General features: G+C 53.0%; 1 protein-coding gene across 1 annotated transcript in view; it reads left to right on the top strand.

The window, feature by feature from the left end:
• ZFC3H1 (zinc finger C3H1-type containing) overlaps nucleotides 1-25,461 on the top strand; it is a 51,254-nt gene that overhangs the window by 3,221 nt on the left and 22,572 nt on the right. Inside the window, exons 3-17 of the mRNA XM_029079308.1 lie at nucleotides 5,018-5,428; nucleotides 7,178-7,242; nucleotides 10,172-10,370; nucleotides 10,810-11,033; nucleotides 13,427-13,550; nucleotides 14,618-14,715; nucleotides 16,523-16,732; nucleotides 17,036-17,200; nucleotides 18,876-18,980; nucleotides 20,975-21,112; nucleotides 21,391-21,512; nucleotides 21,929-22,075; nucleotides 23,749-23,923; nucleotides 24,292-24,423; nucleotides 24,778-25,320. Coding sequence (XP_028935141.1) covers nucleotides 5,018-5,428; nucleotides 7,178-7,242; nucleotides 10,172-10,370; nucleotides 10,810-11,033; nucleotides 13,427-13,550; nucleotides 14,618-14,715; nucleotides 16,523-16,732; nucleotides 17,036-17,200; nucleotides 18,876-18,980; nucleotides 20,975-21,112; nucleotides 21,391-21,512; nucleotides 21,929-22,075; nucleotides 23,749-23,923; nucleotides 24,292-24,423; nucleotides 24,778-25,320 — 2,858 coding nt within the window. The remainder of the gene's footprint in view (nucleotides 1-5,017; nucleotides 5,429-7,177; nucleotides 7,243-10,171; nucleotides 10,371-10,809; nucleotides 11,034-13,426; nucleotides 13,551-14,617; nucleotides 14,716-16,522; nucleotides 16,733-17,035; nucleotides 17,201-18,875; nucleotides 18,981-20,974; nucleotides 21,113-21,390; nucleotides 21,513-21,928; nucleotides 22,076-23,748; nucleotides 23,924-24,291; nucleotides 24,424-24,777; nucleotides 25,321-25,461) is intronic.

Genomic DNA, 25,461 nt, shown 5'->3' with positions numbered 1-25,461 from the left:
ATCTGCCCCGGCGCCTCGTACGGTGCTTGGCACACAGTACCGCGGTTATCTTCGTTATTATTAACGTTGATGGTCGGCGCTGGGCCCAGAATCCGAAATCTAGGGTAGAGCGATTTTTTCGTTTTTCCCGGCTAGTTGAGTTGGTTGTTAACCGTCGTGAGGTAAAGAACCTTAGGTTCCTTACGGCCGAAGGCCAAGCGTGTTGCGAAGAGCGATTCGGGGAACGTTCCCCGCCCGTCTGCCTAACCGGAGTTGTCGAGTCGCAGGCCGATTCTACCCCGCTCTTTTTATTTTTGATTCGGGGTCGGTGCCGTAGACCGTGTTTCCTGCGAGAGGTGGGGCCGGACCTTTTTTGGAAAAGAAATCGGACGGAATTATCCCTTCTTTTAAAGAACGGCCCAGGGCAAGCCCAGACACCAACCTGACCACGACGGGACGTGCCCCGGGAGGGCCAGACTGGTGACGCTAGTATCGCGATGGGAGCGTCTCTCCCCGATCGATAGCCGACCTGTGGCGTTTCCCGGGAGCCCGCTCTCCGCGGGCTGCCGTTCTACGGACTTGGAGAGCTCAGTGGGGGTAGGAGGCCTGGTGCCCGCCCTCCGGAGTTTGATGGAGTTGAGGGGGCAAGAAACGCTTGAGGGTTTGGAAGAAAAAGGCAAGCGGGTTACGCGGATCGACCGGGGACGCGGGACGAGGGCGTTCTTCAGTAGGGCGAGTCGACGGGTCCCGAAGCGCCGTGGGCCGGCGTGGAAGGGCTTGGTTGGCGCGGAAATCCACCGGGGAAGGCTTCCTGGAGGGCCGGTGATTTTTCAGAAGGCCTGGCTTATTTCGAGGCCGGCGGCAGGTGGGAGGAAATATTATTAATATAGTATTGTTATTATTCGAGAAGCGGCTCGGCGGACAGAGCGAGGGCCTGGGTGGCAGAAGCTCACGGGTCCTAATCCCGCCGCGTGTCGGCTGCGCGGCCTCGGGCAAGTGGCTTCGTTTCTCCGGGCCTCGGCTCCCTCGCCCGAAAGGGGCATTAAACGCGTGAGGCCTACGTGGGACAGGGACCGTGGTCATCCCCACTACCTTCTTACCACCCCCCGGCACTTAGAACGGCGCTCGGCGCGTAGTGAGCGCTTAACGAGGACCGGGATCGCTCTTACGAGGAACGGCGTGAGCAGAGAGTCGGAGGCGGGAGGGAGAGGATGCTGTCTGAAAGAGACGAAGGGGCCGAGTTGGGGTGTGATGATGGGAGAGGACGGTAAAGGGGGGGAGAGCCGATGGCGGAATAGGTTACCTTTTTGGACGTCCCCCAAGTTGCCCACCCTTCTGCTAACCCTCCGCGCCTACCTCAGGGCAGCCCAGACGCCTTCTGCGCGCCCTCTGACGTCGTTTTTCAGAAACCTCCGGCCTCGGTGAGTAGAAAACCACGGGAGGTAAGCCCGGGGAGTTTGATCGTGGATGGGGGTGGTCTGTGTTCCTGAAGAAACCGTGCTCCGGGAAGTAACGGCCGGTGATTTCACGTGTTAGCCGGTAAACGGTGAGAAGAAAGCACCGCGACGGACGTTTTTCTAGTACGAGTTCCAGGAGTACGTCTGCCGTTAGCGGAGTGCCTTATCCCCGTGCCTCGTTACTCCGTTAGATACCGTGAACTCGCAGACGTACAGACCCCCGTCCGGTTCGGTGTAGCCCGGCTGAGGCGGAGGAGGGAAATGTAGCAGGCAGCAGCAGCGTCTTCTGGTTGTCACGTCCGCGCGCCGGCGCCGGCTCCTAATCCGAGGGTCGGGATGGACGAGAACGGGGTCCGGCGGGATGAGGACGTTCCCTCCTGCCTCGTTCCTGTCACTGTGCGGCGAACTGGGTGTGCTTAGTCCGACCTTTTAAGAAAATAAAGGATGCTGCAGAATTATTTTCACACGTAGATTTGCCTCACGGAGCCTTGGCCAACTAATAATGGTGCTGATGATGATAATTGGGTTAGTAAGCGCCCCCCCCCCCCCCCCCCCCCCGTTGCCAGGCACCGCGCTAACCGCTGGGGCCGACCCGAGCTCGGCCGGTCAGACGCGATCCCCGCCCCAGAGGCGGGCGGCAGGGAGAACGGACGTCGGATCCCCATTTCACGGGGGGGGGGGGGGGGGAGCCGAGACAGGGAAGTGAAGTGACTCGTCCGAGGCCACACGACGGGCGGGTGGAGCACGTGGGGTGAGAACCCAGGTCTTCTGACTCCCAGGTCTGTGCTCGCTCCGCCAGGCCTTGGCGCTCCTATTCGACAGGCGTCTCGTTCGTAAACGATCCCGGTCTCCTCTTTCCCCGTCACCGTCCGCCCCCGCCGCTCCCGCTTCCTTTCGCGGGGGCGTTCGAACGTGACCGTCGGGGTCCCCGGACAGCGGGCGGAGGAAGGGAGATGAAGCAGTCGGTGCCGCTGTAGACTTTCTCGTAAAAATGTTGGGAAAGAGGAAGAAATCTCACGGCGGAAACGAAGCTTCTGGAGTCCCGATGGTTTTTGGTTGGCCGATCGGCCCCCCCCCCCCCGTGGCCGGTGCCGCATTCGTGAATTATTCGTTTTTGACCGTTCGAAGGCAGAACGCGTTCTCAGAAGTCGCTGGGATGGTGAGAGGGGTCGTAAGTCTGTCCCCGTTCCCCTCTGTCGCCGTCGTCACCATCTGCTCCGTGCACAGAACCGAGTGGTAGAGGGTCACCCCGAAAAGTAGATGGGATTCCTGCTTCCGTGGTACCTCTGGGGAACGTTAAAGGGGGTGCGGATAGATGAGGGTAAGAGAATAGATGGCACCGACGCCTCCGCCTGGCTGAAGAACAAATAGCCAGACCCCGCAGGGGGTTTGAGTGCAAGCGGATTTGGCATCGGGGAAGGCTCTCCGGGCCCAGCTCCGCATCCTCTTCTGTTCTCCTCCCCGTCCGGATCGCAGGCTCGGTAGGGGCGGGGAACACGTCGGCCGATTCCGTTGTGTCGTCCTCTCCCGACTGCCTGCCGGGGTTGTGAGCCTAGGAAGCCCTCGGTAAATACGCCCGATAGATTCGCCGTCGCCCAATTCATTCACTCCCGTAACTTGGACTCCCCTCCTCGCGTGGCCGGTATCCAGGTTTACCTCTCCAGCCCTGGCCCCTCTCCTCCCGCGGTCTTGCGTTTCCTCATTTCCTTCTACCTCTGGGACATCTCTACCCGGAACCCCCCCCCGCCCCCGCCCATCCTCGTCCGCACTAGAACGCTTCATTTTCCCACTCGCTCCCTTTGCCTTTTTCGTCACTGTAGGCGATACCGGTGGGTCAGATGTCTTGAGCGCTTGCCGTGTGCAGGGCGACGTGTCAGGCGCTTGGGAGAGCACGATCCGACGGCAGGACGGACACGTTCGCTGCCCGCGACGCGCTTACGGTCGAGGGGGGAGGGAGCGAGTCAGGGCGACGCAGAAGGGAGTGGGAAGAGAGGAAACCAGGGCTTAGGGAAGGCCTCTTGGAGGAGGCGGGCCTTCAAAAAGGCTTTGAGGGTGGGGAGTGTAACTTTCCGTCGGATACGACGAGGGAGGACGGTCGAGGCTCCTCGTGCTTCGAGTTCTCGGGACCTCAGCAGTAATAATGATAAAAATAATGGCGCTTGTTAAGCTCTTACTCTGTGCCGAGCACCGTTCCGAGCGAGGGAGGGGGACGAGACGAGGTGATCGGGCCGTCCCACGCGGGCCTCGAAGTAAGTCTCCGTCCCCGTTTTCCAGGTGAGGTAACCGAAGCACAGCGAAGTAAGCGACTTTCCCCGAGGCACACGGCCGACGGGTGGAGGAGCCGGGATTAGAACCCACAGCCTCCGACTCCCGAGCCCGGGTTCTTGCCGCCGAGCCGCGCCGCTTCCCTAGCGTGTAGCTGTCCAGGCACCGCGGGGGTCAGCTGTCAACCCAGTGTTCGGAGTGAATCGGACGTTCATTAGGTCATTCGTTCGATCGCATCTGAGCGCTTACCGTGTGCGGAGCACCGCACCGCGCGATCGGGAGAGGACAGGATAGCAATAAACGGCACCGTTCCCCGCCGTCAGTAGGCTTCGAGTCTAGAGGACATTTGTGCGTCCAAGTCCCCCGCCGTAGGCGGCAGCAAGCGCCGCCCTTCTGAGCGAGGAAAAAGTCTCCCGGAGGCTACCCCGTAGCGTCACTCGCTTCGCCGTAATTCCTTTCGGGACCAAACCGAGGGTTTTCTTGAGACGGCGTCGGCGCGGAGCCGGTAGAGTTCTGCTGCCGTTTCTCGGAGCCCTTTGCCGATCCGGTAAACAAGTGCGTCCTCCCGCAGAGGCCGCCCCGCCGGGTTGGTCGGGTAGCCGAATCGGTCCGGCCCCGGGGGCCGCTCTGTCGATGCCGGGCCCGGCCAGCTCCCCGGCGATCGGATCGCCGTCCGTCCGCCCCCCCCCGCCCCGAGGCAGCCGTCGTTCTCCGGCGGGGTCGGGACTATCCCGGGAAGCAACGGCCTGGCATTTCTTCCCGTCGAGACGGAACATCAGCACCGGCGCAGGGGATAGAGCGCGGGCCTGGGAGTCGGGAGGTCGTGGGATTCGAATCCCGGCTCCGCCGCTCGTCTGCCTTGGGACCTTGGGCGGGTCCCTTCGCTCCTCTGTGCCTCAGTTTCCTCAAAGGTAAGCTGTACGGGGCACTCCAGCCAGAAGTTTGAATGAACTCGGGGAAGCACGGTGCGGAAGAGGTGACTGCGAACCTTGGTAATAGCTTGTATGCGATAGTAATAGTATTCTCTGTGTGCGTGTACACGTACGTATACGCGCACGGACTTATACGTGGGCACGTACTTTCTGAGTGACGCTCACCTGACGAAAGCGTGAGTGGCGTGGTTGTCTTTTCCGGTGCAATTAGGGGTGGACAGCGTAGGAGAGAAACGAATATTTAGGGCCGAATCAGAGCTGTTGCATTTCCCTAGAAACCCCTCGCCAGAGGGTTTTTAGAACGGTTGACGAAGCCCAAATCTAGCGCGTAAAGTTTGGAGATCGCGAACTTCCTCGGGAAGTTTTCCTTAACGCGCTTCTCAGCCAAGAGTTTCGGGAGATCTCCCTCAAGGAAGCAGAATTATTCGAGCCGAAATGAGAACGGCGGCGAAGAGACTTTTGAGGATTTGCTTCTGAAGTACAAGCAGATTCAACTGGAGCTCGAGTGTATTAATAAAGATGAAAAATTGGCACTGAGTCACAAAGAAGAAAACGCGTTCGACCACGCTAAAATCTCTGAGGACCAAGCAGCCGACGCAAATGACAGTATTACGAAGGACCCAGTCAAAGAAGTATCTCCCGAGGAGCGGGCGCCAGTTAAAACTTTTCAGGCATTTGAACTGAAACCTCTCCGGCAGAAACTGACTTTGCCGGGAGACAGAAACCGATTGAAAAAGGTTAAAGATGGAGCCAAGCAGCCGTCGCTTAGATCGGAGCCTTCGGAATCCAGTCAAGGTAACCGAATCAACGTGTTCTCTCAGTAAAACTGCGGGGCTTTCCGTCGGGCTGAAATTTCGTTTTTTAGAAACTCTGATAACGGCCTTTCTCTGTCAAGCGCTGTACCGAGCACTGGGAAAGATAGAACCGAGTAAAGGCCCTGCCCCCTCGGGATTCGTAGCCTAAGGGGGAGGGAGAACAAATATTGTATAACCTCTTTATGGGGGAGGAAATAGAGGCACAGAGAAGTTGGACGTACCCCAGGACTCCCGATTTCTAGTCCTGTGCCCTTTCCCATAGGCCCTGCTCTTCTCTAAATTATATTCATGATATACTGCCCGCCACGAGGTTTGGAATTTAGATAGCTTCTCTAGAGCAGCATTTATCGCAGAATTAAAGTTCTTAATAAATCGGCACTCTTCTTTTGAGCGTGTACCTGGGCCTAATCTTCCCGTCTTCCAAAGATCATCCATGCCGACGGGAAGATTTGGCTACTTACTGGCGTTGAAAATTATCTTCCGTGAAAATCCGAATTATTTTGAAGGTGAGATTTCACAGTTCCCCCGAAGAGCTGGAAATCAAGGCAGCAGTATTTCAATCTCACCTTTGAGGAACGCTGGAGTCGAAGGAAAAATCCCAGAAACTACCGATCGGTACATTTTAAAACGGTTCGGAGAGGGCTCGCGCCGCTTTTCTTTTTCCTTCTGACTCTTCCGGAAGAGCATTTAATATGGGGGCCCGCATTTAATTTGATCGATTCCCCTAAAAAACGACCCAAGCAAGTAGTTTCTAACGAGCGGTAGATCAGCTCAAAGCGAGATTGCCCTTTTTTCTTTCTCTCCAGGGTTTTTAATCCTTCGTCAAGAAGGGTCTTGCCCTTTTTTCTAAATGAGCCCACCGAGCCCGGTTCACCCACTGCCTTAAGCCATCCCCTGAAAGTAAATGAGATTGTTTGGGTATTAACCTTTTACAGACAACCGAGGCGGTTATCGAGTGCGGTTTGCCAGTAATGGTATCGAACCGCGGAGATATGTATCCGATGGCCCCGTAGCGTTCGGGCGGAATTGACGGTATTCCCTGAGAACAGGCCTTTGGGGAATTAGATTCAATAAGCGGCGTGGCTCAGTGGAAAGAACAGGAGCTTGGGAGTCAGAGGTCGTGAGTTCTAATCCCGGCTCCGCCGCCTGCCGGCCGTGTGACCCTGGGCAAGTGGCTTAGCTTCTCTGGGCCTCAGTTCCCGCATCTTTAAAATGGGGATTAAGACCGTGAGCCCCACGTGGGACAACTTCCTTACCTCGTATCTACCCCAGTGTGCAGAACTGTGCTCGTTTGTGTATATTTTATTCCCCTATTTATTTGGCTAACGAGGTGTCCGTCCCCTTGATTCTCTTTGTCCTGATTATTTTGTCCGTCCGTCTCCCCCGATTAGACCGTGAGCCCGTCATTGGGCGGGGATCGTCTCTCTCTGTTGCCGAATTGTCCAATCCAAGCGCTTAGTACAGTGCTCTGCACATAGTAAGCGCTCAGTAAATACTATTGAATGAACAAACAGCGCTTGGCGCATAGTAAGCGCTTTACCAATGCCGTCATGATTATCCGTAGTATATCCTTTTTTTTTTTTTTTTTTTTTTTTTTTTTTTTTTTTTTACTCTCCAGGCCTTAGCATCTGCTGGTTTTGATTTTGGTTTAACCCCTTGAACGTTATTATCTTACTGTAACTCTGTGGGATTCTTCACACACTAAGAAAGATTCTGTTTTATTTTGAAGGTTTCGAAGATAGAGAGCCAAGTTTAACCCGGAAGATTAGCGCTTCAGATATTCTATCTGAAAAGGTAAAGAATAGTTTGGTACGGTTGAATTATCTTTATGAGAAACGGCTGTGGCCTGTCTTTAGACGTTTTCCTCTTCAGCTTTCTGAGCGGTGAATCTCATCTTTCCTTCCTGCCCCGGAGGGATCTGACGGGGCCTTCAGCTCCCCGACCTTGAAATGAGGCTTTTTTCGAAAGTACTTCGCTGGGTTTGGGGACTAGTAAATGGGATGTACGATTTGCTCTTCCTTCAGGCGTGAAGGTGAATAACGGCCTCTTATTCAAAGCCGTAGCGGCTACTGCGGGTTTACTTGCAGAATAGATTTTGGAGAAACTTAGTAAATTAAGACGTGAGCCAAAGTGATGAAATGTCGCCTGTGTCGCACGTTTCAATTTCCATCTCTGCTTTTGACTGAATTTGTCGTTTCTCTTTGCAAGTGGGGAGTAGATTATTTTTCTTTAAAGTGCAACTTTTTCCACGTTCCTGCGTCTTTAGGGTAATTCTCGGTTTTCTGCTAGAGCATCTAATATCCTTCTGACGCCTTCGTTTTATTTTAAATGAGCGCAGACGAGGAAACCGTCTCTTCCGTAGACTGAAGAACTACAGTAGGTCATTGTATGGCTCAGGAATCGCGTGGTGCAAAACTTTGATCGTAGGCCAAAATGTCACCTCATTTCTGGTCTAGATGATTAAAGTGGATGAGACACAAAACCAAAATAGTTAAGTGTTAGTGATAACCTGACTTTATCGATTTTTTTTTTTAAAGTTTTAAGAAAATGCAGAGGTTTCAGGTTGCACGAGGGCTTCAGTTCTAAATATTTCTTTTTAAATGCTTCTTCAGTATCTAACGAAGCTCCTTGGAGGGTGATAGGTTTTTTTTTTTTCTTTCCCCATCACGTTTCAGCGTTAATGAACATTTTAAAAAGGGCTTTTTTTAATGTGTAGCACGGTTCTCCTTGAAAAGCACAGCTCCTGCCCCGAGACCATTATTCGCCGGACAGAGTGTAGACGTCGGCTGATCTTGGTTTGCGTCTTCCTGCGTCTCGGCTTTTTTGCGAAAGGGTTTCGAAGCGTATTTTGAAGTCCCCTGGGCAAAATAAGCCGTGAAATGGTTAAACGTTTATAATGCCGAATTCTAAAGTAAGGTCTAGCACCTCTTCTGTTTTGTGACAGATATACACGCGGTTGCCCTCAGCCGTTAAAGATCCAAAGACCCTTAATATTTAGAATGAGAGAGAATCCTTCCGAAGTAGTCCTTTGCTCTTCCAGTAAGTCTTTGAACAACAGATGCCACTTGCTGACCTCTCCCATATACCATTTTTAGATCCCCTGGGCGTCGGGGAATGTCGTCTTTGAATTTAAGCGATTGCCGTCCTCGGAGGAACGTGCGATTCCGTGCCTGGGACGGAGCAACGATAGATCCTCGCGGGATCGGCGTTGGATGGTTGTCCTCTGACATCCGTCCTTCCGGTCAGGGCCGGAGGAGCCGGCCTGCCTCAGTGGGAGGCTTTTTGACCAGGACAGGCAGCTGTGCGTAGCCCACCCCACCCCTGGGAGCCGAAAAGGGCCAGTGCGTGGAGCCAAAATGTTGACTTTCTAAGCCAGAAGCTCCTCTTGCCCTTACCAGCAGATCGGGCTGGGCACAGTGCCTGTCCCACCCGGGGCTCCCACTCTTTTTACAGATGAGGTGCACTGAGGCCCAGAGAAGTGAAGTGACTTGCTTCGGGCGGTGGAGCCGGGAGTAGAACCCAGGTCCTTCTGACTCCCAGGCCTGTGCCCTGCCCGTATGGCCACACTGCCGCTCTGCCTGGGTAGCCCGAGAGGTCGTCCGGAGAGGAGGAGGGGTGGCCTACTGGCCAGAGCAAGGGCTTGGGAGCCGGGGGTCGTGGGTTCTCCTCCCGGCCCTGCCACTTATCGGCTGAGTGACTTTGGGCAAGTCGTTTCACTTCTCTGGGCCTCGGTTACCTCATCTGGAAAATGGGAATTAAGACCGGGAGCCCCACGGGGGACAGCCTGATTATCTGTGCAAACCCCAGCGCTTCGGACCGTGCTTGGCGCTTAGTAAGCCCTTAAATACCGTTATTGACCACACACGCTCAGCTTTCCGGACCAGAACCGCCGACTGCCGCGGCCTAGAGGCTCCTCCAGGCTCCCTGGCCGGATTGGGGCACCTCCACCTGGGTCGGGTGTCGGGAAACGGAGCTTCCCGGGGGTCTGGGGAGGCACAGAGAGGGCGAGTGCCTAATTCTCCTGACTTTCCTTCTCCCTTTCTTTTTCTCCTCTTCCCTCTCTCCTCGTCTCCCCTCTCCTCCGTTTTGTCTCTGCTCGTCCCCTCCCTTGACAGTCCCCACGGTCTGCCCCTGCGCTCGGAATGAGAAGCTTTCTGTCTGCCTCGTAATCGCGTTGACGTTTCTGGGTCAAGCACCCCAGAATTTTCACCTTCTGAACCGTTACTGCCCGTTTTCTGTCCTGTGAGTGCGGAGTTTTTACAGGTTACCAAGAAGGGGCAGTGACAGGGAGGAGAAAATCTGTTTTGGAGGGAGTTCTCTAAGCTTTGTAGCCCAGGGGATCGCGGGGAGGCCGCGGGACAGCAGCATTAATAAGGGCGTTTGCGGGACCGTTCTATCGCTTCACCTCCCCCCCACATAGGTCTTCTATTTTTCCTCGAGTTCCCTTTCTGTTTCTTTCACCTTCCTGGAGTCCCTTGCTTTCCAGCTAGACCTGTTTTCGAGTAGACCCAATATCTGCTTTTGCTCGAAGAACCGTCGTCGAGGGAGGGGGCCTAGGATAAATCAGTCAGGTTTCACTGTTCTTTGTTTGCGTAACCGTTACATTGGATCGATGTGTTCGTGGTGAGAACGAGACATTCCCGTCACGTTAGTCTGTTTTTCCTTAGTGAAACCTGAACCGTTTTCCTTTTTGAGCTTGTGTTCGTTGTTTTTTTATGTAAAGAAACTGGGTGAAGATGAAGAAGAGCTGTCCGAATTGCAGCTTCGGCTCCTGGCCCTTCAGTCTGCCAGCAAAAAATGGCAGCAGAAAGAACAACAGGTGATGAAGGAAAGCAAAGAGAAGTTGACAAAGACAAAGACTTTGCAACAAAAAGTCAAAACCAGTACGAAAACACACTCAACCAAAAAAGTTAGCACTACAGGTGAGTGATACTGGATGATCCCGATTTTTCATCCACCCCTAGTGTGGTTCAAACAGTAGGTGCGTATGGATCGCCTGGGAGGTATTTGAGCAGATTTTTGAAGTATCTTGAAGGCCCCGACGCAGCAGGGTGTCCGTAGGGAAGCGGCGTGAGCCGGTCCTCTGAGAGTCAGAGGACCTGGGTTCCAATCCCAGCTCTGCCACTTGTGTGCCTGGTGACCTTGGGTACGTCGCTTAGCTTCTCCGTGCCTCACTTTCCTCAACTGAGAAATGAGGACCCTCCTCCCTTCTTAGCCTGCGAACCCCGTGTGGGGAGAGGGATTGTGTCCGACCTGATGGATTTCCATCTACTCCAGCACTTAAAACAGCGCTTGACGCATAGTAAAGGCTTAAGAGATACCTCACCGCGGACTTAGACTGGGCATGTTTTGCATTTACAGCTAAGCAGGCTTTGAGAAAACAACAAACAAAGGCGTGGAAGAAAATGCAGATGCAGAAAGAACAAGAGAGACAAAAGGAAGAGGATCAGAGGAAGCAAGCCGAAGAAGAAGAAAGGCGAAAAAGAGAAGAGGAAATCAGGAAAATTCGAGATCTCTCGAATCAGGAGGAGCAGTACAATCGGTTCATGAAGTTAGTTGGGGGAAAGAGGAGATCGAGAAGCAAGGTAAGGCTTGCAAATGATGAACTTCAAACTTTGACAACAATCTCCGCTCAGATGCTCCCCCATATATTGCTCGTTTCCCAGAGCTCGCCCGGGAATAGGCGTAGCCTAAGGAAACCCTGGGGTTTATTGGATTTCCCGAGACGAGGGTGCTCGTCGAGCAGCCCGCTCTTAGTTATGAAACTTCGTACGAGTGGTGATGCCTTAAAATGGCTCCATCATCCTCCGTTATTGATGAGAAATACTAAGGCAACTAGCTGAAGGGTTCCAGACCCTTGGACTGTCATCAAGCTTCCTGACGAAGGGTTATCGATTCGAAGGGTTATCGATTTTATCACTCGGTCGTATTTATTGAGCGCTTTCTGTGTGCAGAGCGCTGTACTAAGCCCTTGGGAGAGCGCCACACACCAAAAACCAGTGCCGTTCCCCGCCCGCAGTGAGCTCACAGTCTGTTGAGGGGGAGACAGACATCAGTCCAACTACATAAAATGACAGATATGTTCCTAAGTGCCGTGGGGCTGGGTGAGGGGAGAACAAAGTCAGGGAGACGCAGAAGGGAGTGGGAGATGAGGAAAAGCGGGGCTTAGTCTGGGGGGGCCTCTTGGAGGAGATGGGCCTTCAAGGAGGCTTTGGAGCGGGGGGAGAATGATTGGTAGATTTGAGGAGGGAGGGCGTTCCGGGCCAGAAGCAGGACGTGGGCGAGGGGTCGGCGGCGAGACGGGTGAGATGGAGGCTCAGTGAGAAGGTTAGCGGTAGAGGAGCGAAGCGTGCGGGCTGGGTTGGAGAAGGAGAGAAGCGAGGATTGTAAATTCCTTGAGGGTAGGGACCCCGTCCTCTACTCTCATTCTGTGCTTTCGAGTGCCAAGCAACAGTGCCGGCTACACATTCACGTGGGTGAACGGCACGTGAGAGCAACAGATGGGGTTGGCATATGCCCGCCGCCGGGCATTTCACATTTTAGTCTTGAGTTTTCTGTGCTTTAGGCCTTTGGGCCTGGACCGTTTCAGTGCAACCGTAACGTGATAGCCGTTTGTGTGGACCGCCATAAAACTAAATGGAGTAAGAGCCACTCGGAGACCGAATCGGGAAAGGAAAGAAAGAGGTTCCAGGGCCGCAGACTCGGTGGTAGTCCGGGAATTGGGAATTTGGTGGCAGGAAAGAGCTAGAGAGTGGAATAAGTATGAAAAGGTCCAGAGCGGAGGTGAGGTGCCCACTAAAGGAGGAAAAACGTGCTTAGCGTTTTAGCCCCATGGGCCTGCACAGATGCTACGTTCTGTGACGTTCTCAAAATAGGCCAAGGAGGATGTGCTGACCAGGATAGCCAGACTTGAGAACCTTTCCTCCTTGCGTTGTCCTGGACTGCGGAGCGTGCTCAGCTGGAGCTTACGTTCCTGCTGTGTGGCCGCTGGAAAAATGACCTAGTTTGAAAAAAGCCAGAGGTAATTGAGGGAGGACAAGAGACTTAGTGTCGCTGTAGTTTCGGGTTTCGTAGCTTCTCTGTCCTTATCAAAACCGAGTTGACTTCATTCGGGGAATTGGCTAATTGGCGTGGGGGGCACCGGTGATCGTTACTCCCTCAGGCCCAGTGTTCGAAGGCTGATTCTGGCTGGTGCGTTAAGTTTGTGCGGGTGGGTGGTGGAGGCAGGGAAGCAGCTCTCTCCACAATGGAACTGCCCACCTTTCTGCCTCTCATCCTCCCTCAACTCACTCATTCCCATCCCGTTCCACTCGAAGGTAAAGGCTCTGCTCGGGGCCGTTGATACGAACGCAGGTCCTGTGGAGTTTGGGACTTCTCAGTTGGGGATTTTCAACAGAGAAAGGTACCTGGGTCCCCCCTCCGCTCCCCGCCAAAAGAATCCCGTAATGCTAAACTGCAAAAATACCCAGTAGATGACTGTTGCCTGGACACTCAGTAGGAGGAGAGCAAGCATCTGAGCTAGAAGACGATGTGGGGAAGGGAGGCAGGAGGTTTTTCAAAAGCTGTCTCTGCCTATATTAAACAGCCGTTGGGCGTCTCCCATTTCCGATCTCCAGGATCGACATTTCTCGCCAATTTTACAGTCTCCCTCCCTCCCAGTCCCCGTCTCACCACCGGGCTTGGAGCCAGAAGGCATCGGTTCCAAACCCTTTGTAGTAGGGAAGGAGCTCTGCCCGTCTCCGTAAGCAGCGTACTCAGTAAGTCCCGACGGTATCCAGTACAGTGTATGGTGTACGGTATCCAAGCCTTCCCGTGGGACATTCTGCTTCCAAAATCCAAATGACTCCCAGTGCAGATGGATAAATAGTTACTGTATGTCGCTGCTCTCTTGGCGTTCAGTTCCTGCAGTGAAGTAGAATCCTCTTTTCAATTTCCGCCCGAAAGTCCGGTTCAAAGCGGCCCCCTCCTGTGTTTTCAGTCTTCAGATACGGACCTGCGACGCTCTTTAGATAAACAGCCACCAGAGAACGCAGGCGGCATCTATCAGTATGACAACTATGAGGAGGTCGCGATGGATACAGATAGCGAAACAAACTCTCCGGGTAAGGTTCCGATTTTTAAGAGGTTTTCGGTTCTCGTGTCCCCGAGGGGCGTCTGTAAAATGACGTCACTTTCCCAGCACCTGATTAGGAGATCCCGGCGTTGTTCCAAAGGCGAAAGTAAGCGGACCGTGTGGGGTTTGTGAAATCCGTACCCTAGGCCAGGCGCCGTACCCGAGCGCTGAGGTGGATGCTCGCGGTCTTAGCGCCCATTTCGCAGATGAGATAACCGAGACCCGGAGAAGCGACTTGGCCGAGGGGACAGGCGGCGGAGCCGGAATTAGAACCCAGGTCTTCTGACTCCCAGGCCCGGGCTCTCTCCACCGGGCCACGCTGCCGCTCGGCATCCTGTCCCAGGGCGCTGTGTCTTGGTCACCGGGACCCGTCGAGACTTCACGGCGCACTAGGCGACCCGTAGCCCCAGCCCCTTTGGGAAGGGCATTCGCTCTCTCGAATTCCCAGGTCCCACCGGAGTTTATTCCGTGGAAGGAACGACAGACTCCGAATTTAAGGCAGGAGATGAGCCTTCCCGGATTATTCACATCATTTCGGAGATCGGGGAACAGTGAAGACTGCACACGGGAATTTGGCGTTTTATTTAGGCAGGGCCAGTGAAGGTCTTGGCCTCCACCTGACCAGTTGTCTTGCTAGGTGAAACTGTTGGAAGTCCGTACTTCTTATGTACGAGTGATACTAGGAGAAGACGAGCGCTTTGAAAGCAAACCACTAAGAACCTGATTCCCGTCTGCTACTCCTGACCTGTTCCCCTCCTGCTTGGGTGGGGAGAAGAGCCACTGGAAGGGGCCGTGATTTTAGCCTCCCTTTAGTTGAGAAGCGGCTTTTTTGATGGCCAGGTGGACTCAGAGGCGTAGGTTGTCGATTCTAGGCTCCGTCGATCCTCACTTGCCTCGCTGGCCTTCTCAGTTAAGGGTCGCTTTCATTTTCTAAGCCCCCAGGTCGGTCCCCTGTACACGGTAAGCGCTCAACACATCCCGTCGATTGCTGTCGTTTCTATTGGGGTGATTCTAGAAAAAGCACCCCCGCAATAACGGAACACGTTTTCTCCTCAGCCGCTTCTCCAATGCAGCCGGCTTTCTTCTCCGATTGCTCGTTGGGGTATTTTCCTCCGGTACCACCTATTTCCTTACCTCCACCACCTCAGGTTTCCGTGAGTAACGTTTTAATGATTTCTACTTCCTGAAGCGACCTTTAACTCGGTGCCCTCATCTCTGTCGCGCTAAAACCTTCGGGTTTCTAAGGTGCAGGCAAAGATCAGAAAATAAGCAGCGTGGCGCAGTGGAAAGAGCACGGGCTTTGGAGTCAGGGCTCATGAGTTCGAATCCCAGCTCTGCCACTTGTCAGCTGTGTGACTGTGGGCAAGTCACTTAACTTCTCTGGGCCTCAGTTCCCTCATCTGTAAAATGGGGATTAAGATTGTGAGCCCCACGTGGGACAACCTCATTCCCCTCTGTTTACCCCAGCGCTTAGAACAGTGCTCTGCACATAGTAAGCGCTTAACAAATACCAACATTATTATTAAATGCAACCGGGCCCTCCGATGACTCAACGGGTGGTGTCTGTGACGGTTTCCCATTGACATCTGGAAATGAAAGTGAAGTGAATTCTGACGGCTCTCCCTTCTCCACCCCGGGATAATAATAACAGAGTATTCGTTAATGATGATAATAATAACGTTGCTGGTATTTAAGCGCTTACTACGTGCAGAACACTGTTCTAAGCGCTGAGGTAGATACAGGGTAATCAGGTCGTCCCACGTGAGGCTCACAGTAAATCCCCATTTTACAGATGAGGGAACCGAGGCCCAGAGAAGTTAAGTGACTTGCCCACAGTCACACAGCCGACAAGTGGCGGAGCTGGGATTCGAACCCATGACCTCGGACTCCCAAGCCCGGGCTCTTTCCACTGAGCCACGCTGTTAAGTGTCTACGTGCCGAGCACTGGGATAGATACAAGGCAATCAGGTCGTCCCTCGTGGGGATCCTCATTTTACAGACGAGGCAATGAGGCACAGCGAAGTCAAGCGGCCCGCCGAAGGTCACGCGGCGGACGGGTGGCGGAGCCGGGATTAGAACCCGCGTCCCCGACTCCCGAGCCCGGGCTCTTGCCACTAAGCCGCGCGGTTTCTCGGGACGATGGGAACGGGGGTTGGTCCACACGCGCTCTCCCTCCAGAGTGCCGCCGTGCGCGATGGCTTTCTCTCGGCGCCAGACAGATATCCTCAGCGTTTAGCCAACATCCCTGGGGTGGCGTGGAGATGGGAGGACAGGAAACAACCCTTGACCTGGAGAGGAGTAAGGAGGGTGATTATCTGGCCCTCGTAGCTCCCCGCGGGCAAGGTGGAGGCGGTCGGTCGGCGCCCTTTGGCCTTCTCTTTCCAACCCCCGTCACGGCAGCTCTGCTTCAGTCCAGGCTCACTGGGGAGGCGGCAGGGCCAGGGGCTAATTCCCGTTCCGGCCTGACCGGGGATCCTCTCCGGGTCCACAGCAGAGAGTCCCCCGTAGGACGCCGGTCCGGAAGCAGAGAGGCAGGAAAGAAGGCGGGCCGTCCCGGGCACCGCTCCCCCGGGCGCGGAAAGGGTAGCTCGCGCCGCCTTTCGCAACCCCGGCCTTTTTGCGGGCACGGTGCACGCCCGGTCGGATGAAGGGAGACGGGGATCTGGTCAGAGTTCAGAAGACGACCGGTTGCTCCCCGTCCGAAAAAGCGCCTTCCTCTCCAGTCGCTACCCGTCGCGTCTCCTGAGGTGTTCCGGGAGCCGCGCCGTTGGTGTTTAAAATACGAACCCCTCCCTCGGAGCAGATTGAGGAGCAGGCTACTGTGACGTGAATTTTCACTCCGAAGTATTTTTTCGAAGCGAAATCTGTCACGCGTCCGTGATGGAGACTCATTCGAGCGACTCCCGGCGCGCGGGCGGCGGTGTGAACGTCTCTGCTTTTCACCTCTTTCGATGATTCTAGGCCATCCCGCCGTTGAACCAGCCTTATATCGAAGGGGTTTGCGTTTCCCTCGAGCCTCTGCCTCCTCTCCCGCCTCTTCCGCCGCTTCCCCCCGAAGATCCCGAACAGCCACCGAAGCCCCCTTTTGCGGATGAAGAGGAGGAAGAAGAAATGCTCCTTCGAGAGGAACTCCTCAAATCTCTGGCTAATAAAAGGGCATTTAAATCGGAGGTAACTAGAAGCTTGGACCTCAGGGTGGCATTCCCGAGCCAGGTTTACTTAGACAGTCTTCCGTTCCGTCGTATTTATTCATTCGTTCGTCGAGCCGAGGCGCTCGTCTCTCTCTACCGGGCTTCGGCGAGGAGTGCTTCGCCAGGGTTCTCTGTGCCTTCCCTCTGGAAGGTGAACGAGATTAGATTGAGTAGCACAGCCCGCTGAAGTTGTTGCCTCGATTCTTGAAAAATGTAGGTGTTCGGCACTGCCGTTTCACCTCGATGTGAACCTTTTCTCCCCCCCCCCCCCGCCCCGCACTAGGAGACGTCCAGTAACAGTGGGCCACCTTCCCCTCCGCTTCCGAACAATTCTCAACCCGTGCCAAGAAGTAATCTTTCTATCGTCAGTATTAATACCGTATCCCAGCCCCGGGTACAGAACCCCAAGTTTCACAGAGGACCCAGACTTCCACGGACTGTCATCTCGGTAAGTGAAACCGCCTTATGTAGACGGGGCATTTAGAGAGCGTTGCGTATGAAGGGGTCTTCGCGTGTAGAGAGCCGGGCGGGAGGTGAACCCCCGGGCGGCACGTGCCTTCGTGGCTCGCACAGCACCTGCCGCCTTAGAGCGGCAGGTGTTGCGACTGGCAGGGATGAGCGAGGGTTTAGGGAAAAGGGGGGTGGGGGGAGGAAAAGCAAGGGGAGCAAGGGAAAGGGAAGGAGGGGGAGCAAGGGAAGGGAAGGGGAAGGAGGGGGAGAAAGAAGGGAAGGGGGAAGGGAAGGAGGGGGAGAAAGAAGGGAGGGGGAAAGGGAAGGAGGGGGAGAAAGAAGGGAGGGGGAAAGGGAAGGAGGTAGGAAGGAAAAGGAGTAAAGGGAAGGAGGTGGGGAAAGGGAAGGAGGGGGAAGAGGAGGGGGAAAAGAGGAAGAAGGGAGTGAAGGGGAAGGGAGGAGGGGAAAGAGAAGCGAGGGGAAAGGGAGAGAAGCAAGGGGAAAAAGGAAGGCGAAGGAAAGAGGGCAAAGGGACAGAATTATCCACAGACATTCCCCTCTCGAGCTTCTGATAGCAGCAACAGGCAACTCGCCTGGAGCTCTCCGACGGGCAGAGTGTGTGGGTGCCGCCCTCCAGAAGGCCGGCGACTCAGCCTCCCGGGACCCAGGCAACCAGGCTCCTAGCACTCGGCCTGGGAGACGCTCACCCCGAACCATGCGGGGGAAGGGCTTTCCTCCCCTTGCGGCAGCCAAAGACGCTCCCGTGCCCTCGGCTGCCCCCCCGCCCCAGCCCCGCAACTCCTCCCCGCCCCCGGCCTTGAAAGCCGTCGGCCCGGCGGAGGGCTGAGCCCCGGCCCCCGACCGTGCACCCGCGCGCCCGCTCTTGCCCAGCCCGGGTGCCGATTCTGCGGAAGACTCTCCCCCGCATCAGTCCCGGCGGGGAAGCCGGGCGAAGAAGGGGTGGGTGGGGAGATTGGGTAAGACCGGGATTTCCTCTGCCCCGATAACTGGGAGGAAGGGGGAGAAGGGAAGGAGAGGGAGACACAGACGCTGAGGGGAGGGGGGACGGGGAGGAAACCGAACTTGGGGCTAGTTCGTCCTCTGCCGTCGCTTGACTCGGCCGCTCCGAGCGGCCGTGGCACGCGCGGGAGAGCCCGTGGTGAGCGGTTATCCACCTGGCCCGACACCCGAACTCGCCCCCTTCCTCGATGCCGGCCAGCTCCGTGCTTGATCCACCCGTGGCCGTTATCCGGGCACCCGGGGCCTGGTTCGGGCCCCTCTGGGCGTAAGGGGTGAACGGTCTCCTTTCCCGCCAGGGCCAGCCGGTCCACCTGCGCACGTCTGCCGCTTTCCGGGTGCGGGCGGCGTGCGTGGGGGCGGGACCGGAGCGGTTTGAATTGGCCCCGAGGGCCCAGAGCCGCCCATTTTGGCTCCCGCTTTCCGGCTCAGAGGGGCAGGAAGGTCCAGCGAAAAGTAAAGTGGAAAAGGGAAGCCGACGGCACGGCCCTCGTAGTGCCGAGTCCCCGGGCGGGCGGCCCGCTCGCCCGCCGCCTTTGGTTTCGAGAGGAGCCCCGTGTGACGCGCCAGCCGGGGGCGGGGGGTGGGGGGGACCTGCTTCCTGCGTCGAAGGAGTAGGCGTTGCCTAACGAGACCCCCTTCCCCCGCTTCGTCAGGTGGCCAGGGCATCTCGGAAGATCTGCGACGAAGTTACCAAATCCCTGGAGCTGCAGCCCTGTGTTCCCGGACCGAGAAGTGACAGCCTCGGCGGCGCTATGATGGTACGTCTCCGGAGGCCTGACGGACGGTGTGCCCACCCGTCCCCGGGCCGTGCGAACCGTAGGGCCCGCCCTCCCCCGCCCCCTCTGCCCAACGTCACCGGCCGCCACGGTATTGAGCGCTTACGGTGTACGGAGCACTGTGCCAGGCGGTGGGGTGAACACGGTCCGATGGGATCGGGGCCCGTCCCACAAGGGATTCAAATCCGCGTGGCTGGAGATAGAGGGATAACGATGAACTCCCGACAGTAATAAATAACAGCGTCGAGAGACCGAGGTATCATTGTTAATATCAGTCGTTAGGCCGTTCGCAGGGAGTTATTAGAAGGCATACGGTTCAACGGCTCTCACGGCTCCAGTCGAACGCGAGCCGTCCTCAAGTCACCCTTCCGGTCTGAGGACGGGAAACGGGGGTTCCGGCGCCCGGTGTTTTGGGGTGGCGGGTGCGAGGCTGGACGGGGAACTGGTCTTGAAGGGGCCCTGGGCCGTGTGGTTCCCCATCCCTCGTCCACTTCCAGCACGTGGGGTTCGGGGTTACCGATGCCCGTCTGTGAAAGAACCATCAGTTGGGTGGGAAGAGTCCCTAGGAAAAATACTTCCTCGGTCAAAGAGTAGGACTTAATCGGAGGGCCGGGGCTTATAATTAGCGCCTTTGTACGTTGGCGTTCTGAGGGAGATTTGCAAAATAAAAACAAAACGGCAAGGAGCGATCGTCCTCCCCTACCGTAGACCCCTCATCTTCTCCCCTTGGTTTCATCGTTGTGTTTTTGGGGCGTACCATCGGAATGAAGGCAGTGAGTGCATTTTCCAAACCAACCTAAAAGCGCCTACCGACATTTTTCGGAGATGGAAGAGCAATGCCGAGAGTGATTTCAGAATAGAGTAGAGGTGAACGTTGGGCCCAGGAGTTGTTTTCAGTTCTCGCTCTTCGTCGACTCATTCGGTCCGTCGCCGAACACGGCCGGTTTCCTCCGCGTCCGTCCCCTTCCGCTCCGTCGAGGTGGCCGCCGGCCTCCAATCCCCGTCAGACTTGTACGTCGCTCTCCTCGCTGCGCTCCCTGCCTGCCAGCAGCTCTTCTCCGCCCCAGTGCGTGCTTCCTTCTTCAGCCTGAGTGATCTTTCTAGAACCTCCTTCCCCGCTTCTCTCTCAAGTCCCCAGTGTTCCAGCGGCTCCCCAGTCCTCTCCGGGCCAAGCGGAGTCTCCGGGCTTTTGGCTTTAAGATGCTCTCTCATCCCGGTATCACCCCAGCTCGCGCTCTTCATTCCTCCTAAGTTAATGTCACCGAGTCTTGTTTTCCTTCACCTCTGACCCTATCGCCCGCCCTGAAACTCCACTTCAGATCAGCCGGACCACCGCTTTTCCCATCTTCAGAGCCCGGCTGGAAAGAGCCCGGGCTTGGAGTCAGAGGTCGTGGGTTCGATTCCCGGCTCTGCCACTTGTCAGCTGGGTGACTGTGGGCAAGTCACTTGGCTTCTCTGGGCCTCAGTGGCCTCATCTGTAAAATGGGGATGAAGACTGTGAGCCTCCCGTGGGACAACCTGATGACCCTGTATCTCCCCCAGCGCTTAGAACAGTGCTCTGCACATAGTAAGCGCTTAACAAATTCCAACATTATTATTACTGTTATCCCACCGCTTCCAGGAGGCGATTTCCGAGGAGTTTTTCTCTTCCACCGCTCAACTCTCACCTCAGCACCTGTGTGCTCTCGGCCCCCTTAAAACTTTAGTTCATGTCCATTTACCTTCTCCATTATCGAGGCACTTGCTCACCTATTCATTTTTTCCACTGGTAATTCTAGTTTTCGATTGTAAACTCTCTGGCGTCAGCGATTTTTTCTCCTGTCCCCTTTCAAGTGCTTACGCAGAAGGTGCTCGAGCAGTACCGTCGATTGGCACGTAACCAGGGCGTGATTAAGTGGGAGTAAAAGCGGAGTGCTGTCTGTTGGTCAGGACGCGTCCTCTTGCCGTTTAGCGTGACCGACGTGTTGTCATTGCAGCTTCCTAAACATAAATCCGTAGTGGTGACCCTCAACGGTTCCGATGACAGCGAGTCCGACGGCGAACCTTCCAACTCAACGAATAGCGTATTTGGAGGATTGGAATCTATGATAAAGGAAGCGAGACGAACCGCGGAGGTGAGTAGGACCTGGGGATATGAGGCAGAAGGGAGCATTCGAGTGTCCTTTCCAAGCAGAGGACCGGTGGAAAAACAGACAAGATGCGAGATAGCAAGACATTTAAGTGGCTGGCGCCGTTAGCCAACATACATTAGGCATGAAGTGACGAGCCAAAGATGACGTGCTTTAAAGTATTGCTATTTATATGTCATTTCTTATTATGGTCCCTGATTTTGAAGGTGACTCAGATTTTGTTGTTTGTTTTTCCACCCCCCCCACCCCCCCCCCCCCCCCAGCAGGCTTCGAAGCCCAAAGCGCCTCCAAAATCCGAAAAAGAAAATGATCCCATGAGAACCCCTGAGGCGTTACCAGAGGACAAGAAGATGGAATATAGACTGTTAAAGGAAGAGATCGCCAGGTAAGGGTGACATTTTTGTGCAGTCAGTTGGTCAGGGACTTGAACCTCCGTTGGAAATGATTGAGGAAGAATTTATCCTGGACCCAGCCGAGTGAAATGATTTTATAATCCTTATATTACGTTCAGACGCACAGGAAAATAAATTGCCCCCTAATTCAGATAGCATCGTGAGAAAAGAATTGATTTGAGGGAACAATCTTCAACGAAAGGGGGACCGAATTTAGATAACCAGTAAAAGTCAAGGAAAATAAGGGGTCTCTTTGCGAATGTAAAAATTGTGTTGTTGATTCACACTGGTGTTTACTGTAAAATCAGAAGCGATTTCTAACTGCTTCTTGATGGGTTTTATTAATTACCGTGTTTATGCTCTCTGATAATATAGCAATAATTAACTCCCTTTTTTGAACTTGTTATAGTCGTGAAAAGCAACGTTTAATAAAATCCGATCAGCTGAAGACAGGTTCATCCCCTGCAAACTCTGATGTTGAAATTGATGGGGTTTGTAGAATAGCAATGGTTACTAAACAGGTTACGGAAGCTGAAGCAAAGCTTAAGAAACACAAGTAAGTCCTTGATTTAAATAATGTGATGCAATTAAGTAGCTGAGATTCGGGGCGGTCTTTTACTTGAGGACTGGTTTTGGGGGGTTTTTGCTTTTTTTTTTTCCTTCCTCTGACTTCAGATTTCATTTGTGACCAATGAAGGATCTTGTACGGGACATTTTAGATGATTTTTTTTTTCATCCTGTCAGAGCCAGTAGGAATAGATTGGGGAAAATAGAGGGGAAAGTATCGGCCGAAGTGACCGAACGTCTTTTCCTCCTGCCGTTTGACCGTTGGGGGCCTTTGTGTATAATTTTAGCGGAACCTCTAGTGGCCTGCATGTTTTCCTCTGCTGCATTTTGGATCTAAGATCTAGTGGCCTTCAAAAATAACTAGTTTTATGACCAACCTCAGAGGGTTGAATGGTTAGAAAAAGTAATATTTCACCGATCTTCCATTTTTAGAACAAGAATCTCGAGAGTTTATCAGTAGATAATAATCAAGGCAACATGAGGCCAGCTTGCAGTATCACTCTTCGGGTTCTGTTAGAAATTGCCCTGCTCCTTGTGCTTTTGAGACTTAGGTTTGGATAGTCAAAGGGAGAGACTACTTTACGGACTTGTATTTAGAAAACTGAGAACATCTTATCGGTGGGAGTTTTTCTGGGGATGAAGGGTACACACTGATTTAGTAATGAAACCCCAAGAGTTCAAGTAGCATAAATCATTTTTATTTATGCTGATTGGCAGCCCTAACAAGTGTTGAATAGGGATTATATCTAAAGGAGGTGGATTTGAAAAAAATCTCACAGATAACGTAAAGACTTTTTTCTTACTCATGAAGTTTGCGTTAGAATTCTAACCTAATTATTTGCCCCTGTTAAAGGGTATTATATAAAATGAATATTTGCGTTGTCATTTTAAAAACCATGTTTTAGCATCTTTGGGTGTTTTCTTTTCCCCCCCACCCCTAACATTTTTTGAAATGATTCAGTAAGTCTGGCTGATAGAATTGTGACTAAATTGAAACTATCGGTGAGAAACAGTGAAAATGTGAAAAATGCTGATACTTCTGGAGTTTTAATTGCGTGCAGTTTTTTAAATGGAAAATAGCCTGGGGATTATTTGTTTATCTGTGTTGCAGCGTCTCCAGGGATTCTTGAAAAAGAGTGAGTTAATTTTTCAGCCACCTCATAAGTGTCGCTAGTGGTGATCCAAACTTATGCTACTTAAACCAGCAGGTAGCATTATAAATGAAAATGTGTTTAATGTTATTAGCCCGACCACTTTTATTTTTCTCAAAATAATTTAAAATTCCAAAGCCAGGATCTAATAAGGACACTCCCCGGATGTCTTCCGAGGTCTGTCAAAAATTGTGTTTTTTCTGTGGATCGCCATTTGTGTCCATAATCACTCTGGGGTGGCAGGTAGTCATTTTTCTCTTCGGGCTATTTGAATTCTGTGGTCTTGAAACATTCTTGTCTGGACACTTTTCTAGCAAATCATTTCCGGAAAAATGTTCTTCTAAATTGCATATCAAGATGAATGATACTCAAATCAGAAAATATTTCTTCTAGTCTAGGCCAGACAGTCTAATTCTTGAGCTAAAATGGAATAGCGATTAGGCTGTATTAATTACTGCAGGAACCTTTTTACGTGCAGTTTGTGTTTTCTAAACCCAAACTCTTTCTTCAGGCTACTCTTGTTGAAAGATGAGTCTGTGTTGAAGAATCTCTTGCAGCAAGAGGCCAAGAAAAAGGAATCTGTCCGAAATGCCGAAACGAAGGTTACAAAACTCACGGAACAGCTTCAAGCAACCGAGAAGATACTTAACGCCAATAGGATGTTTTTAAAAAAGCTTCAGGAACAAGTAATACTGCATTTTAAAATTCAAAAGTGCTCAAATTCCTGGACTCCACCCTACTCTGTCAGGCATTCCGCTTCCATTAAATGAAGCCCCGCGTAATTAGAGTTGGTTAAAGTGGTTTAGAATTTTCCAGCAATCTTTAAAAAAAAAAAAAAAACCCAACTTTAAATATGTTAAGTCATGCAGAGCTATAATTTTTTTTATATTTAGTCAATGATTTTTTTTTTTTTGGCAAGTTCCCATTTTTAATGAAACTTCAAGCGTTAGATCCATTTTTAAACTCGAGACTGTTCCCTCCCCCTCCCCCCCTTTAGGTTATTAGCTGCTTCTTGAGATTTATAGCACTATAAGCGTTCTTATCATCTTTGCAGATCCATAGAGTTCAACAGCGAGTTACTGTAAAGAAAGCACTGGCATTAAAATATGGAGAAGAACTTGCTCGAGCGAAAGCGGTGGCCAGTAAAGAAATAGGGAAGCGGAAACTGGAACAGGACCACCTCGGAGTAAGACACGGAAATATTACTGTATTTTTAATTATTTGAAGTGGAAGCTGTCTTTTTTATATTTGGAGGTAAGGGGGAGTGGAGTAAATGATCGTAAAAATATTTTGCCGTGGAACCCGAAAGGTGAGGAGAAATCACTTCGATGTTTGTAGACCTCTCTTCTCCCCGACTCCCGAGATATCCACGTTATTAATCTTTTCTAGAAACGCTATATTTCATTTAACTGGGAGACTAATGCGAACCACAGCCCTTGGTGTCGGATTTATCGGATAATTTTAAGCGGCTGCAGTCGTCTTGGTCGTGTTTAATGTCAAGCAGCAAATGTGGAAATAATCAGAGTTTTTCCCTCCGTAGCCAAACAAAATGTTAAAACTGGATATTTCTCCTGCGTCGAGTCCCAAAAAACATTCGGCCGAACTGATCGCTTTGGAAAAGAAGCGACTGCAGCAACTGGAATACGAGTACGCCCTGAAGATTCAGAAACTGAAAGAGGCCCGTGCGCTTAAAACCAAGGAACCGCCAAATATTGCCCCTCTAGTGGAAGAGGAGCCCGAATTCACGTTACCTCAGCCCTCCCTCCACGATCTGACCCAAGACAAATTGACTCTCGACAGTGGAGAGAATGACGTCGATGATGAGATTCTGTCTACGTCAAACAGGGAGCGAAGGAGATCCTTCCGGGAATCCAATTCGTTCACTAAACCCAACCTCAAGCACACGGACACCCCCAACAAAGACGGTGTAAATAAGAAAAGTAAAAACACTACGGAAAAACCCGAACTTTTTCTGGGGTTAAATATCGATGAGCTGAGAAGATTATATTCCAAGGCCGAGAGCTTGCAGGAACTGATTTTGCAAAGCACCGCCCTCACAGCTGACAGAGTTTTACGTGGTCAGGTGACTAGTCCATAACCGCTTTTGAAAATCGTTGTAGTGAGATTCGCATCTCAGAATAATAATAATGTTGGTATTTGTTAAGCGCTCACTACGTGCAGAGCACTGTTCTAAGCGCCGGGGGAGATACAGGGTAATCGGGTT

Source organism: Ornithorhynchus anatinus, chromosome 14 (assembly GCF_004115215.2).
Source record: "Ornithorhynchus anatinus isolate Pmale09 chromosome 14, mOrnAna1.pri.v4, whole genome shotgun sequence".
Classification (NCBI taxonomy): Eukaryota; Metazoa; Chordata; class Mammalia; order Monotremata; family Ornithorhynchidae; genus Ornithorhynchus; species Ornithorhynchus anatinus.
This window is presented reverse-complemented; position numbering and strand designations above follow the sequence as displayed.